Genomic DNA, 16,102 nt, shown 5'->3' with positions numbered 1-16,102 from the left:
ACACACTGAAGCAAATTTTTATGCTAAACTGAACAAATGTGGTCAATTGTTTTAGATATAAAAATAAAAACCATCTGCCAAATGAGTAGAATGGAATGTAACCATGAGGTTAAACAGCATCAGATTAAAGCTCACAGTTAGCATTCATAGTTTCAAAACAATGTGCTCAAGTACAGATGAGAACGTGTGTCATCATCTTACTTCTAATGGATCCTAATTGTCTCATATCCTGTAGCCATCACAGCAAAACATAATAAATGTCACATTAAAACAAAATACTACAGATTCACACCGACCACATTTATTCAGTAACTAATTGTGGGACTGAAACCTGGAATAACTATCACGGTTGCTTGTAATGTTGGTGGTTTTGCTGTTGAAATGAGACTGACTGTAATGGTTTTACACCAGAGATAAACTTTCATACAGTTTATCAATCTCTCTTGCAATGGAACGTATGCGCTCTCAGACATTCACCTTCAGTGCTGACTCCACTTATACAGCGATATATATATATATATATATATATATATATATATATATATATATATATATATATATATATATATATATATATATTTAGGGTTAGGCTTACACTTAATAGGTGGGATTTTCGGTAAATCAACCACCAAACCTGTGCTTTCAAATTTATTTCCTATGCGATAAATTTCCTGGTGTGAAGGTGGGGGAGTGTTAAAGGCTCCTTTGCTCTGCATTTTCACACTTCCAATTCTGCTTTAGTATCCATTTTCTTTGCTCTTGATTTAATTTGTTTGTCATTGCTCACAATCCCTGTCAAAAAAAAAAATTTTAAATTAAAAACCCATAGAAATCACAACCAAAATTGGAAGAAATAACCTAATAACATTTCAAGAAGGTGGATAAGGGATATGGATACCATTTGACAAAGAAGAACAATATTGGCTATACCAGTAGAACACAGGAACCCAGGCGGCAAAATGGTTAAAACTAGCAAACCTGCTGGATGGTTTACCGTAGAAGTTGTAGTGTTAATAAATTCAAGAGTGTATGGTGATTAACAAGTACTTTTAACTTGGCACAATGTTATGTTTGAGGACTGAAATGAAAAAAACCAAACAAAATGATGCGTTCAAACATCATGATAAAAACACAAGACTGCAGCATAATGTGAAGGAAGCAACAGCTTCTCTATAAACAAGAACATTAACAGTAAAATATCATCCTTCCTATTAACTAGACTATTAACGATACATATATCTATATGTGTGTGCGTGCACTCTGGTAACTATGTATTTGTGCACTCGTCTTTGTCTCCGTTTCTCTCCGTCTGCCTCCATTTCCATTTAATGGAGGATGGGTGGAGGGGTGGGGAGGGAGAGAGAGAAAGAAAGAAAGAAGGGAGGGGGTCAGGTTGAAAATTACAATATGTATTTATGTTTCCCTGTGTGCTGTTGCCAGGCAACAGCAGATCGAGGGTATTTACAGTTAATAAAAAGTGAGTAACATTAGCTTGGTGTATTAGACATAAAGCACTCATTTGCTTTAAGGGCTGGGAAAAAAGACGACTCGGTGTGTGTGTGTGTGTGTGTGTGTGTGTGTGTGTGTGTGTGTGCATAATGTGTGTACATATATAATAAGTGCTCACTGAACCTCATCTTTTGTAGATATTTTGGTGTTTTTTCAGCCTCTTTGTGCTGAAAAAACACACCTTTGTTTCTTGTGCTATTGGTTATTTTTTGCAGTTTGCAAAAAATAGAAAATCGTGCAAGTTTACAATTATTAATATACCACATGTTTGCTGTTTTGTGGGATTTTTTTCTGCTTTTTTGCTTTCTGTTCTTTATTGCTAGCGGAGACTGTGTATCAGCAGAGACATACCCTGTGGGAAAAGCACTTTGTCATCATGTTCCTCCAATCAAAAGATAAAATTAGGGTTGAAAAATGATTGAAAACGGTCTCCTTGTGCAAATATTGCATTTTGAAAACAAACGTTGGGGCCACTCCATCGTGTGTGTCAGTGTTTTAATTGCTGCCATTTGTTGTTTTGATGGTAAAACGTGGGGGCTGGCGTTAACGTCACGTCTCTTCTCTTTCTCGCAGGCTTTGAGAGCATCTTGGAAGGCTTGTTTGGGCCGGGACTAGTCAAAGATATCACTCTGTTTCAAGGTAAACACGCAGAAACACACAAACAAACAAATCAATTGTGTACGAACAGAAAAATCTTTACTCCCACAACAAATTTACGAAGTTATTTACAGTTAATTAAACAGCAGCGACATGAAACTGAAATGAAACAAACAACACGAGTTAAATTAGACAAATCCATATCAAGGCAACATTTTTTTGCTAATACTGTTGCTTATGAGGTCTGAAATGTTGTTTTGTGGATTGCCTTTTGCTGCGTGTAAAATAAACACACACAACCAGAGCTCGGTTCTCATTTTAGCTTGGTGTTTATTCAGTGTGTGAGACGGTATTGATTTTCAATGGAAATAGCAGCATGACAATGAGCAAGCCGGCATCTCCCCATTGATTTAAAGGCATTCTCTGCCTACAGAATTGTCACAGCTGCAAAATTGCTTACAATACAAAACAATATGTTTAATTCATACAGTGGTCATCTTTAATTAATGCCAAAACCTGACAGATGGCGCTAAACAGAGCCGGAGAAGGACGCAAACCGGCAGCAGAGCGTCTTTTTCACTGCCTCTCTGACCGATCAGCAGAGATGCAGTGATTCTGTTGAAGTGATAAACGGCATTCACAGTCAAAGCATGACCAACAGAAACCGGCCTCCAGTACAACCAGTCTGTCTGGCGACGTCAGCTAATGGTACAAGTCAACAGCATACTGGAGAGCAGGGGTGTCAAACGTGTTTTGTCATGTTTTTTTGTCTGACTATTGTTGTTTGTCTCATGTTTTTGTCATTTTGTTTCTCGTTCTTATCGTTTTGTGTCTCATTTTTGTAATATTTTGCCTTGTTTTTGTTGTTCTTTGTCTCTTGTCTGATTTTTGTCGTTTGTCTCATATTTTTGTTTTCTGTCTCATTTTGTTGTTTTCTGTCTCATTTTGTTGTCTTTTGTCTCATTTTTGTAATATTTTCTCTTTTTGTTGTTTTTTGTCTTTTTGTATGACTTCTGTTGTTTGTCTCATGTTTTTGTCATTTTGTGTTTCCTTTTTGTCTCGCTTGTGTTTTTTGCCTTATCATTTTGTTTCGCTTTATTCGTTGTTTTTTGTCTCATTTTTGTCATTTTGTGTCTTTTTTTGTGTCGCTTGTGTTGTTTGTCCATTTTTTTGCCGCTTTGTGTCTCATTTTTGTAGTATTTTGTCTTGTTTTTGTTGTTTTTTGACTGACTTTTGTTTGTCTCACCTTTTTGTGTTTTTTCTCATTTTTGTCGTTTTGTGTTTCCTTTCAGTTTTTTTGTCTTTTTTTAATCATTTCGTGTTTTGTTTTATTCATTGTTTTTTTTGTCTCACTTGTGTTGTTTGTCCATTTTGTTGTCACTTTGTGTCTTGTTTTTGTTGTTTTTTGTCTGACTTTTGTCGTTTTGATCATAAAGTAAAATATTATATCATTCAGTTCCAGATGACTAAATGTTTTGTGTCTTTGTAGACACTCTGTGATCTAGAAGTTTTAATGTGTAAATTATAAACTGAGGTGTAATGTTGTTGAAATTGAACTTATTTTCCTTAAGAAATTTCAGGTTGTTCATGATTTCCTTAAATGTGAACATTTTCAGAATGTACTTTTTTGCACTAAAACAAAGGAAAAAAAAGTAGTTGTTATTTATAGGTTATTGTGCTCTGATTTTACTGGTCACTTGAGATGAAATTGGGCTGAATGTGGCCCCTGAACTGAGATGAATTTGACACCCCTGATCTAGATGCTTCTGAACCATGGACCTGCATGTGTTCGCACTGTTTTTCAAGCCTTGAAACAATAGTTTAAAGGTGCTGCAATCACTCTTTATGTTCATAACAGCTGTCAGAGATTAATTATATTTAATTGTTGATGTGGTTTTAATGTGAGGCCTCAGCATTCTGAGTCAGTCAATTAAAATTGGCATCATCTCAAACTAGAGCTAACTGAGTAAAACATTCTCTTTGTGTTGCTACAGTGTTTCCCTGCTGAGCCGACAGTAACACAAAGACAGAAGTTTAAAGAGTCTCTAACTTTCACATCACAAAAGCCTCACTTTAACCTGGCATAAACTGTAGATCAACCGAGGACATATACGAAGACGTCCATGAAGCTATGATGGTTGAACTGTAGAATAACCAATTAAAATTTGTTTTTCAAAGTATTCCTCACTAAGGCAGTTCTGTACAAACGCATGTTGCATCTCCGTATACTAAGTGGCCCACCTTTGATTTGTAAAACATACTAACTGGCCGTATTAATTTGTTCTCACTAGTTCAGCGTGATCTCCACTTGACCTGTCCCTCCTTTAATCTGCTCGAATCTGTTCTGCTCCAGTCTGGTCCTGTGAAAACATATGAGGTAGAGTGAAACAGATAGGGGAATTGCACATTTGTGGCCCCTGCAGTATTATGAAAATTCAGCCCCCGAACCACGTTTCACCTACAGCTACGAAATTTGGGAGTACATAACACATCAGGACGCACAAAAAGCCTCTTGCACAAATGGCCGAAACCCAACAGGAAGTCCGAGTACGTGGAAATGGCAGCCCCAGAAATTTGATGTTTCGTCATGAAACAGGAAATGTTGTCTAACTAGCCTGTACATGCTCCAATCTGGCTGCAACTTTACATATGCGATCACAGCCCAGTCCTCGTCACATCCACAGGCCCAGATACACTCTCAGGTGGACACGCTTGGATTTGCTGACCAGCAAGGCTGCAAGAATCCGATCGAAGCTGTTCAGGGACTCAAAAATGTATTTCTTTCGTCTGAAGAAAAAAGCATAATTGTAAATACGGGTTAAGAAAATGTTTTTAAGATTTGTTTTTTTCTTCCACATTGCGATTACGATAATTCTGTTTAAGGACAGCCAACAGTTTGAAATGGAGGGACTCACATGCACTACCTGCACTGCCATTAACACAGAACAGAGAAGCTCAGAGTACAATACATGCTGAATTAATGCTTTTTGTATGCTATATTAATGTTCAGAATCATACAGCACATTTGAGCTATTTGACACGACATTCCAAATTCAGTATTTGCAACCTTTGTCTAACAGTTTGCGGCTGAAATGCTATCTGATATTCCAGTTTGTCATTTAAATAGAGATCTAAATGAAAATTCCCCGATGCAAGCGATGAGTGTTGATGCAATGTTACATCATCACTTCTGTGAGCCATCTGATGCAAAATATTGCCGCATATTTACATATGGATCACATTTACAGTTTTGAGGGGCTTCCTTTGAACACCAGTGTATTTGTGTGCAGGTCATTTTGCAACGCACAGCACTGAGAGGGATTACAGTATGTGTTCTTTAGGCAGCAAAGATCCCCAGAGCCCAGTGCAAAGGAAGTCACCAAACGCTCTCTCTCTCTCGGAGAAACAAGGTCAACATGGCAGCCGGGAGTCATGTGACCCATCCCCCACCAACTTAAGGCATTTTTAGAATATTTCAGGCCCTTCTACGTCATTTTCACTCATGCATTACACTTTTTCCCATAGGCGCACACGTATAAACCCTCTTCAAGTAGAGCTGGCCCCAATGAACTTCACTCACAAAACACACACTTAAATCGCTAGATTTCATAAGAGTGCAACGTAGAGGTTACATTTGGGGCTTTGAAGGAAAAACAAACCCCATAAATGACTTTGCCTCAAAGGGCCGTCGTCCTCCTGCTTTAGCAATAAGCTGCATTCCCAAGAGTCCTTGTGATGCTGTTTAGAGAAAGGACATATGCTGGCTATCCGTCAGTCCGTCTTTATTAACCCTCCTATTATCTTTGGGCTCAGTTTGACCCCAGTCAATGTTTAACATCTCTAAATAAACAATTGACATCTGTTTTTTCTTCATATTTAATGACTTTTCCTAACTTAATGGGGACAACTGGGTAAATATAAAATTAATGTGATGATATGTTTTCAGTGTCCTGTACACATGTTGTAGCATCAGAGTTCTTTGAGGCTTTTAGCTAGAAAACATAGAAGAAATATCAACATTTTACACAGTTTAGTTTTGGTTGTTTTGGATGATATTGAGGTCACTAAAACATGCAACAAACATTTTGAAATTGTGTTCGTTTTTCCTGGAGTCAAATTGAACAGAAATAGTTTTTCATTATATGTTATAGAGAACAAAAGTCTGTTCTTTGCAATAATATAAAGCCATTGAAACACCAAAAAAATCTCTCTCTCCAATTTTAGGTCAGTCAGTTTGATTTTATTGTGATCTGCAGATTTCTGATAGTCTGGATGTATAAGGGGAGTGGGTGGGGTTTTTTATTGAAATTGAAACTTTGGTTGCACTGACACATAAAGTTGGGGAACAATTTTAATTATAATGATTTTCTGGAGGTTTAAACTGCTGGAGTCAAACTGACCCCAAGGATAAAAGAGGTTAGTAAATTTGAAGGTAATGGGAGGGTTAAACTATTAGGTCAGAAATTGTAAAGTCACAATTTTTGTAGTGTAAATTTACAGGGACCCTCATACACAGCTGTCCATTAGTTAGCTACACATCATTAACGCTTATATTAATGAACCACTTCCTTATAAAATTAAATAGAATAGAATAAGTCTAAGAATTGTTGCAAAAACAGTGAAAATCAGTTTATCACTCTCCGTATTAGCAGCATTAAAAAATGAACTACATGAAGCAATATGAAACACAGACTAAAAATACATACAGCCGAAAAATATACAAAAGAGCAAATATGGACAAGAAGCTGTGTGGTTAGAGACCTGCTTTGCACATGATTATTGCACATAATATGAATACCCTACACAACCATAAATATTGTAATTAAGCATAAATATTGCACATTCGGGGGGAGGGAGAAGACATTTGACAGCTTGTGGATAAAAGCTGTTTCTGAGTGTGTTGGTTTTGACTCCAAGTGTCCTGTAGCGTCTTCCTGAGGGGAGAGGGGAGAAAAGAGAGTGTCCTGGGTGTGAGGGGTCTCTGGTTTTAGTGATACCGAATGCAAAGTACAGTACAAAGCCAGATATACACTGTTTTACTTTTCATGTTTTCACCCTGCGCATCCAGCAGGGGTGTCAAACATGCGGCCCACGGGCCAAAACCGGCCCTCCAGAGGGTCCAATATGGTCCGTGGGGTGACTTTGTAAAGTGTAAAAATTACAGAGAAGACATTAACTGCAAATTACAAATTTGTAAAACTGTAAATTTAAAATAATTTCTAGACCATGACAAGTTTTTATCATAAATTAAAATACTATATTGCTCATTGTGCTTTTGTCGTTTTGTGTCTAATTTTTGTTGTTTTTTTGTCTCATTTTTTCATTGTTTTGTGTATCAGTTTGTTGTTTTGTGTTTTTTTTTGTCTCACTGGTGGTGATTTTTTGTCGTTTTGTTGCTGGCTTTTGTCATTTTTTGTCTCATTTTTGTCATTTATGTAATCTTTTGTCTCGTTTTTGTCGTTTGTCCATTGTTTGTTGCTTTGTAACTTTTTTGTTTCATTTTTTGTCATTTTGTTTCTCACTTTTGTAATTTTTGTCTTGTTTTTGTATTTTTTTGTCTTTTTTTTCTGACTTTTGTCCTTTTGATCATAAAGTAAAATACTATATCATTCAGTTCCAGATACCTGTGACTAAATGTTGTGTGTCTTTGTAGACACTCTGATCTGGAAGTCGTAATGCGTAAATGATGAACTGAGGCATAATGTTGTTGAAATTGAACTTATTTTTCTTAAGAAATTTCAGGTTGTTCATGATGTTTTGTAAAAAGCAGAAACAGTACACTGATTAATACATATTTAAGTGCATGTAAACAAACTGATTGTCAAGCAGGACCACACACACAAACGGTGTTGATGTCTCCGTCACGTTCACAAACTTGCACACACACACACACACACACACACACACACACACACACACACACACACACACACACCTCTTGTCAGGTGTGAGGGTGGGGGGTCAGGCTCCCAGTGGGACGGCAGCTAATTGGCGCCTTCATGGGGACATTGCTAGTGACACAACCACAGGGTTCAAGCACAGCTCACCTCTGGCTTTTTCATTACTGCAGGAAGCACAGATAGAATGAGAAAGGGGAGCGCGGTAACAAAGCCTGCTTCCGTGTCTCACAGGAAAATGAGACAAAACTGAACTGTGACTGGGAAAGCCACGCATGTGACCTGCACACACACTCACACACACAAAGAAAAACAGGAGTCCAGTGACACCAACAGACCTTCTTTATAATAATTGCAAAGAGATGACAGTGTTCCCACAGGAATATACTGTTGTTTTTTTCAGTTTTAGTTAAATATAATATTCTTGATGTAATTCTGGCAAATGCTATGAGACTGAAGAATAGAGTTAAAACGTGTATAAAATACATAGTGATGAATATTCTAGTCATGCCTGATGTTTTGAAGGGATGGTGTCTGTGGAGGACACACAGCTGGAAGATCATAAAGTAAGACATGTATTTTTAGTGTGAAGACAAATCACATGCTTTGTAGAAAAATGAAATATAGAGTAGTCAAAACATAACGGTGTAAACATAAGGAACTTAACAATACATAATGGTATAATACGCATGGAATATGTCACAAAATAATAGGGGTCCAATGTGCAGAGGGGCTGAAGCAGAGAGAAGCATGTCTGGGGATGTTCTCTGTAAAACATGACATGGGTCATTCCAGAACTGGAGGACATTTGGGCTTCAAAATTTTTTTGAAAAATAAACCTTCTTTTTAACAATTTTCTGCTTCATATTCATCAATAATATGTAGTAAACTATCAAAGGCTTGATTGGCTCAGTTTACACATCAGTGGTACCATTTTTATTCCCTGTTTTATTTGAGATTAAAATAGGGGGGTGGGACAAGAGAAAAATGGCATTTTAGGGGGAACTCCAGACTTATTTGGTATTTTAAAAAATATTTTCAAACATTCTTTTCTCCTAGTTTTTTTTTAGGGGGGGTCTCAGGACAAGTACACTTACACAGCAACTGCATGTTTTAGTTTTCTGCTGTATTTTGTACATGGATTATTTCAAATTTGGTGGGTGGGATGTAAAATGTCCTCCAATTCTGGAATGACCCACCTAATCTTACAGCGTAAAAGATGATACACAGCTCAGTGTCTTCAGTATCTTCTTGTGATGTCATCACTGCTAAGAACTACTCCTGGATTTTCTGCCTTTGAATGCTGACTACTCCTGGTGATTTTTTGAAGATCTTCAAAGAAGCTTTTTGGATATTTGAACAAATCTTAGACTCTGGCCCATGATTTGGGACTTAGTTTCCATGTCAAGTTCCATAAGAACCTAATGATAGGCTTATCATGTATTTACTGCTGACCTTTAGTGGTTTAACTTCCAACCTTGCTGCGGTGATGTAAATGTTTACTCAGGGTGACTGCTGGGAGGTGAAAGAGACTCAAAACCTGCAACCATGTTTCTTTCAGCCTGGTAGTTGGTTATTCTTTAACTTCAAATTGCATATTTTGCTCAGTGCATGCTTCAAAGATTCCAGCAGTCATTGTTCCTATTTGTCGATGTGCCATATGAAAATCAGTTAGCAGAGTTTTTAAACTTCCTTGGGCTGTGAAATCCATCATGGTCATATGATGGAGCAGGGTCACGGTCATGTGATGGATTATACTGTCAACATCAAGTGTGAAGAAAGAACATTTCTCTACCGCAAAACAATAATGTAACTAAATCATAAAATCACAAGTTAAGATTGTGTTTTTCTATTCTCTTTGTTGCCTAGAAGCATTCCGTCTTTAATAAGCTCTAAAAAAAAGATGGTTTTGGACATAGTTTTGGTCCATTATGTAATCTGAAAGAAAATCATTAAGTAAAAGTAGTCCTCAGTGGTCTAAGGTTTTCTATTCTGATGATAGAAATGGCCACAATCAAAGCTGACGGCTAAGCTGCTTGAATCCAGACCCCAAGGTAAAAGATTGGGAGCAATAAGAGAAGGATACTTTAGATCACACCGGGTCCATCTACTTCCATCCATTGTCTATAAACCACTTTATCTTGTAAAGGAGGGGTGGAGATGCTATACACATTTAATCTAAATATATTTTCAACTGGTTTAACTTGTTAGAAAACATGGTTTAGCTTGGCAGTAGTTTGCTAAATTATGCAGAAGACTTAAGTTAGTTTTCATTAAAGGTTCTCTGTGCATTTTCAGAACCACCTGGATATACTAGAGCACCAGCTGGAGAAGGAGTAACAGAGCAGCACCAGAGACTCTCATACTCAGCTGAAATGAAACAAGTGTGCATAGGCTAGTTGAATGACATAATAAAAAACAAGCAAAGCACTCAGAGTCCAATACTCCGCCAAGGCTGGTTATTCCCCCATATAGCATTGTCAGAAATGCAGCATTTGTTTATTATTTACGCGATTTTCGCCATAAGTCACATATGGACATAAGTACCTATGTCGCTCACCTACGCTAACACAGTGGGAAAATCATAATCTAGGACATAAAAACACTGTACAATTCAAGTTTCCAGTTTCGAAAAAACGACACAGATGAAAGAAACCGAATGTAGCACCATATGGCAATGTACATAAAGCCATCTTCCTCATATAGCAGCCCATGATGACATATTCGTCTGCTCCGCTCGCCAACTAGTTCCCACACAAAATTAGTTTTAACATCACAAACGCCGTACATTCGTAATAAATTTATGGGAGATGGCGACATAACCACAAAATGCTGTAGGTTGAGGAGGTCATAAACTGAGGACCTGCTGTACCCACATACAAAATGAGCTTGTGTTGAGCACAGACGTGTGTTATGCATGTGTACGTTATGTACGGATACCGAATCACATGACCTAAATATGTAGCGGGCGATGGGAATTGGCACTTGGAAACAATTTAATCAATTGTTCCTTGTATCATTTCAGACGAATAAGTCCTGATAAGTCTGCAGTGGTGGAATTGTATGAGGATCACAATCATGTGGTTGTCAGCAGGCAGCAGATGTAGTGTTCACTTGTTGTCATAGTTACAGTGATGCCATGCCATAATGATACAGACATCTTGAACAAATCCATGGATCCAGACTATAAGCCGTATCACTGGCAAAATCGAATCACTTGGTCCTTGTGTCATTTCTGGCCTTCCCTGAAAATTTCATCCAAATCTGTTAGTCCGTTTTTGATTGATGTTGCTAACAGACAAACAGACAGACAGACAGATGGACAAACCGACACCGATCATCACATAACTCCACCGCGCTCCTTGGTGGATTAAAAAAAGAATTAGTTTTTAAAATCTTTGGCTTTTAGGGCGTCGATTGAATCCTTCCGACCTCACTTTTGCTTTTCCAGTGCGACGTGGGAGGTCACCATCAGTCTGTTTGTCAGCTCAAGGAAAGACAGTAGTTTTAAAGGGAGGAACTCACGTGCACTAACATGCACACACGACTGGACTCACTGCCAAAACATAGAACATAGATACTCTGATAACACACTCATTCTCCACTGTCTCTCTACACTGCAGGTAGTTGTTTGCTGTTGTATTAATGCTATATTCATGCTCAAAATCTTGCATTCTGCACATATAACTTTCAAATGTGAATTCAGAGTTGAGTTAAATACTTTTAAAGCCAGGGCTTTTTGGAGTCAAAAGAGCTGGATCCTCATGACGGGCAGCCAAATGAACCACGGAGACGCCACTGAACAACTTCACTAAACATGTTTTAGAAAATGTTGCCTTGAAAGATGGTAATTAGTTCTGTGCAAATAGGGCTTTAGGGCATGAATACCCCAGAAACATACATATTTAGATGCACCCTCACACAGGTGTTCCCGCAGCGTTTCGGCAACGATAAACTCGATAGCGGATTGAGTTTATCTGTCAATCACAGGTGTGGTTCGTTTTTACACAGCATACTTGACATATGAAGTCAGTCATCGTGGAAATTTAATCATTGGCTGTAATTAAAAATGAATCATTTTTATGCTGTCGTTGTTGTGGGTTGAGGTCCCTCAGCTGTCAGTCTCTGCAGGCTTGGCTGGGTGTTGAATGAAAACAGACGCTGTGCTGGGATTCCTCCACTGATTCATGCACTCCTCATGCACAGCTGTTTTGAAGATTCACCCTTTACCTGGATATTTATTCTACATTAATGCAAAACAAACACGTAGTGCAAACAAAAGGCTATATGTGAGCTCAAGTAGAAAACAACAGGAAAAAATCTGGATAAAAGTTTGCTTCCCACTTAGCTGACCTGAAATGTCTGTTGACTGGTAGAATGAGTGAATGAATCAGGTTGGGAGATACTGAGGTTTATGGGAGCAGAAGTTTGTCATTATTTAACCTGATAGGTTTTTTTTTTCTTCCTCTCTGATCCAGACTGCGAGCCAGAAGAAGTGTCTGACTGGTCCTTTGATGAAAACTGTCTCTTCTGCTGCTTAAGACGTGAGAAAGTCAAGGTAGGAGGCACTGCGACATTTTTTTTTTCATTTGCCAGTGTGATTATTTTGTCAGAAGTCAGAAACTGTTGGGTGTTGTCACTTTTGAGTCCTGAATCACTGGACCTCATTTATGTGGAGTTTGCTAAATCTCAAGTTCAACTACGTTTTTGTTTCCCCAAATGTGTTTTGGAAGGTGCCAAAGAAAAAAAATATTATTTTGAATATAATTATTATTATTCCACCAAGGAACACGGCGGAGTTATGTTACGATCGCCGTATGTTTGTCCTTCCGTCTGTTTGTCTGTGCGCAACATTACTCAAAAATGGACCACCGGATTTGGATGAAATTTTCAGGGAAGGTCAGAAATGACACAAGGACCAACTGATTATATTTTGGCAGTGATGCGGCTTATAATCTGGATCCACGGATGTGTTGAAGATTTCTGCATCATTGCGAGATAGCGGCATGGCGTCACTGTAACCATGACAACAAGTAAACACTACGTCAGCTGCCTGCTGACGATTATGATGATTATGATTGTTATCCTACTACAAGTCTACCGCTGCGGACTTATGGGGACTTATCCATCTGATATGATACAAGGAACAATTGATTAAATTGTGGGGGTGTTCCTGAGTCCTATTAATTCCCACTACCTGCCACATATTTAGTTCATGCGATTCGGTATCCGTACATAACGTACACATGCATAACACACACCTGTACTCAACACAAGGTCATTTTGTTTGTGGGTACATCTATATTAAATGGACACATTCTATGTTACCGTGATTTCTGATCATCAATAACTAAAGAACAAATGCTGCATTTCTAAAAACAAGAAAAGCACTCAGAGAGCGCAGTATTCCACCAAGGCTGCTCAGTCGTATCATTTCCGACAGATAAGTCCCGATAAGTCCACAGCGGTGGATTTGTAGTAGGATCGCAATCATGTGATCGCCAGCATGCAGCTGACGTAGTGTTCTCTTGTTGTCATAGTTACAGTGACGCCATGTCACTATCTCACAATGATACAGAAATCTTTAACAAATCTTTGGATCGAGACTATAAACCACATCACTGCCAAAATCTAATCACTTGGGCCTTGTGTCATTTCTGACCTTCCCTGAAAATTTCATCCAAATCCGTTAGTCTGTTTCTGAGTAATGTTGCTGATAGACAGACAAACAGACGGAAGGACAAACGTACACCGATCATCACATAACTCCAGCGCGTTCCTTGGTGGAGCAAAAAAGCTGCATTTCTGACAATGTCATATGGGGGAATGAACAGCCTTGGCGGAGTACTGTGCTCTCTCAGTGCTTTTCTAGTTATTATTATTATTATTATTATTATTATTATTATTATTATTATTATTATTATTATTATTATTATTATTATTATTATTATTATTATTATTATTATTATTATTATTATTATTATTTTTACAGTAAGAATGGTTTTACATGATGGTGGTTTTTAGTCTAGTCTAGAAAATCAGATGCTTTAAACATAAAGTAAAATTTTGTCAAAAAAATGTTTTGGAGATCAAACTGGCAGGTATTTAGCTCAGGTTAAAGTGGCAACTGACAACTTCTTTGAGTCAAAATAATCATCTCCTCGAGTTTCTCCATTAATGAATGTCTGTCCAATGTTCACCTTGGTTTCCGTCACTCCGTCTTTGCCTTCTCTGACAAATGGACGTCTTTTCTTTCTTTGAATAGAGTCTTTGCTGTTGCTGTTTGTTCATGTTTAACTATGAATTGAGCCTTCAGTTTCCCAGGAGATTTCATACCCAGTGGCAAATACAATTGCATCGTGAAAGCGAGGCTGACAGACGCCATCAAAACAACCAGTGGTGTCAATATTCCATAGCCATGATGTAGTGTAATCAAAATTTACTTCAGAAATATAAGTTGGAGCAAAAACACTTGTCAATTTCCACTGAAAAGACTGGACAGTACTCAAAGCTGGCACTGTATGTGAACAGGCACCCAAACCATGGGCTAATATATTCCACATGCTTCTGGTGTGCTAAGCTAGGCTAAAGCCAAGCTGTCCATTTTCTCATCTAACTCTCCTAAAGCAAATAAACACATTTCTCAGATGGTCAAACTTCAAACTAAATGAAAGTTTTGCAAAGACTGACCATGAGAAGTTTTCACCTTCAAACCTCTCAGACGTAGAGTTTAAATATGAACCCTGCAGCGTTTGGAAGACATTTTCATCAAGGCTTACAATTAGAAAGACCTTGAATAAAATAAAAAGATGAACATGTACTATGCCTAAAGCCTAAAAACATATTCAGTGCTTGCACTCCAGTGCTCTGTATGCCTTTTAGATTAAACGAGGACACGATAAGAACGTTTCACCAATTTTCTAAAACATTGCTAAAGAAAATATGCTTAATGTGTGTTTCCATTAGGTCTTTTAATGTGTACTTACATTGCTTTTGTGAATCAGCTCCTTTTCTTTGTCCACATGTTCTCCGTTTTTGTCTGCTGCCATTTTTGAGCTTCCCATTGAAAGCGTCGCATCGTAACCTGTCCTCCTCCCGCTGCACCGCATGTTATTTGTGTTGTAAAACCATCATGGTCTTGACCCCAATTTAGCTTATGAAAGGAACGTGACATAATGATTTGGAGGTGAGTCTTTGTGTGTGAGTGAGTGCATGTATGTGGCAGGAGGAGAAGGATGGTGACATGAGTGTAAATTAGTGAGACTCCCACAGCAGCAGAGCGGACGGTGCCTCCTCACAGCTCCTCATCGGCTAAAAGGTGTTCAGAGAAGAATAATAATGTGTTTATCTGATTACTGTTTAAAGATGGATGACAAAGGAGAAACCAACACAAAGTACCATAACCCTGAGATACAAGTGGGTCAGAAATGAGAATCAATGTGTTTTTCTGCCATTTTTGTCATTTTGGTTGAGAATAATAATTTGTATTATTTGTTTGTATGATATTTTTGTCCACACAAGAATGATTTCATGGTTGAAATATGTTTATTTTTTCACTTTATAACAGATTTTGAACATTTTGTTAATTGAAAAAGAAGAATATTACACAAAACCAGCAACAGAAGAATGTCAGCGTCCATTTTGTTGACATTTTTCCACTCTTTTCCTCCAGCTGTTGCTGCTCTCCATCCAGCTCTCCATGCTACTCTCTGATATGATATTATCAGTGATAACAAGCTTGGGGTGGTAGTACAAACATTACAATTTCTTTAAAAGTATAAAAGGCAACTTAAAAATTTAAATGGAATATCAAAAACATGTTTTTGAGGAAAAGCTGGAATATGAAATGATAAAAACTTCTCATTGCAAAGATATTGCAAAAAACCGACCTCACCGGGTCACTTTTGACCCACTGATGCATCTAAGGGTTAATAAAGTGTTACCACAGTCTGCCAGAACAGATTCAGTGCTCTCCAAGTGATCACACAGAACCGCTTTGTACTGATTTGCAGTGTGAACAAGTGGCTCCGAACCTTGTCAGCAAAATACCCCCTAAAGCATTGCAGAGCCAATGGATCCAATCACTTTAGACGTCAAGA

At 37.9% G+C, this 16,102-nt stretch overlaps 1 protein-coding gene across 1 annotated transcript in view; it reads left to right on the top strand.

Annotated features, from left to right (window-relative positions):
* lcor (ligand dependent nuclear receptor corepressor) overlaps window positions 1-16,102 on the top strand; it is a 120,358-nt gene that overhangs the window by 62,686 nt on the left and 41,570 nt on the right. The window contains exons 2-3 of the mRNA XM_055009589.1: window positions 2,083-2,148; window positions 12,482-12,561. Of these exons, the coding sequence (XP_054865564.1) occupies window positions 2,083-2,148; window positions 12,482-12,561 (146 nt within the window). The remainder of the gene's footprint in view (window positions 1-2,082; window positions 2,149-12,481; window positions 12,562-16,102) is intronic.

Source organism: Amphiprion ocellaris, chromosome 4, assembly GCF_022539595.1.
Source record: "Amphiprion ocellaris isolate individual 3 ecotype Okinawa chromosome 4, ASM2253959v1, whole genome shotgun sequence".
NCBI lineage: Eukaryota > Metazoa > Chordata > Actinopteri > Pomacentridae > Amphiprion > Amphiprion ocellaris.
This window is presented reverse-complemented; position numbering and strand designations above follow the sequence as displayed.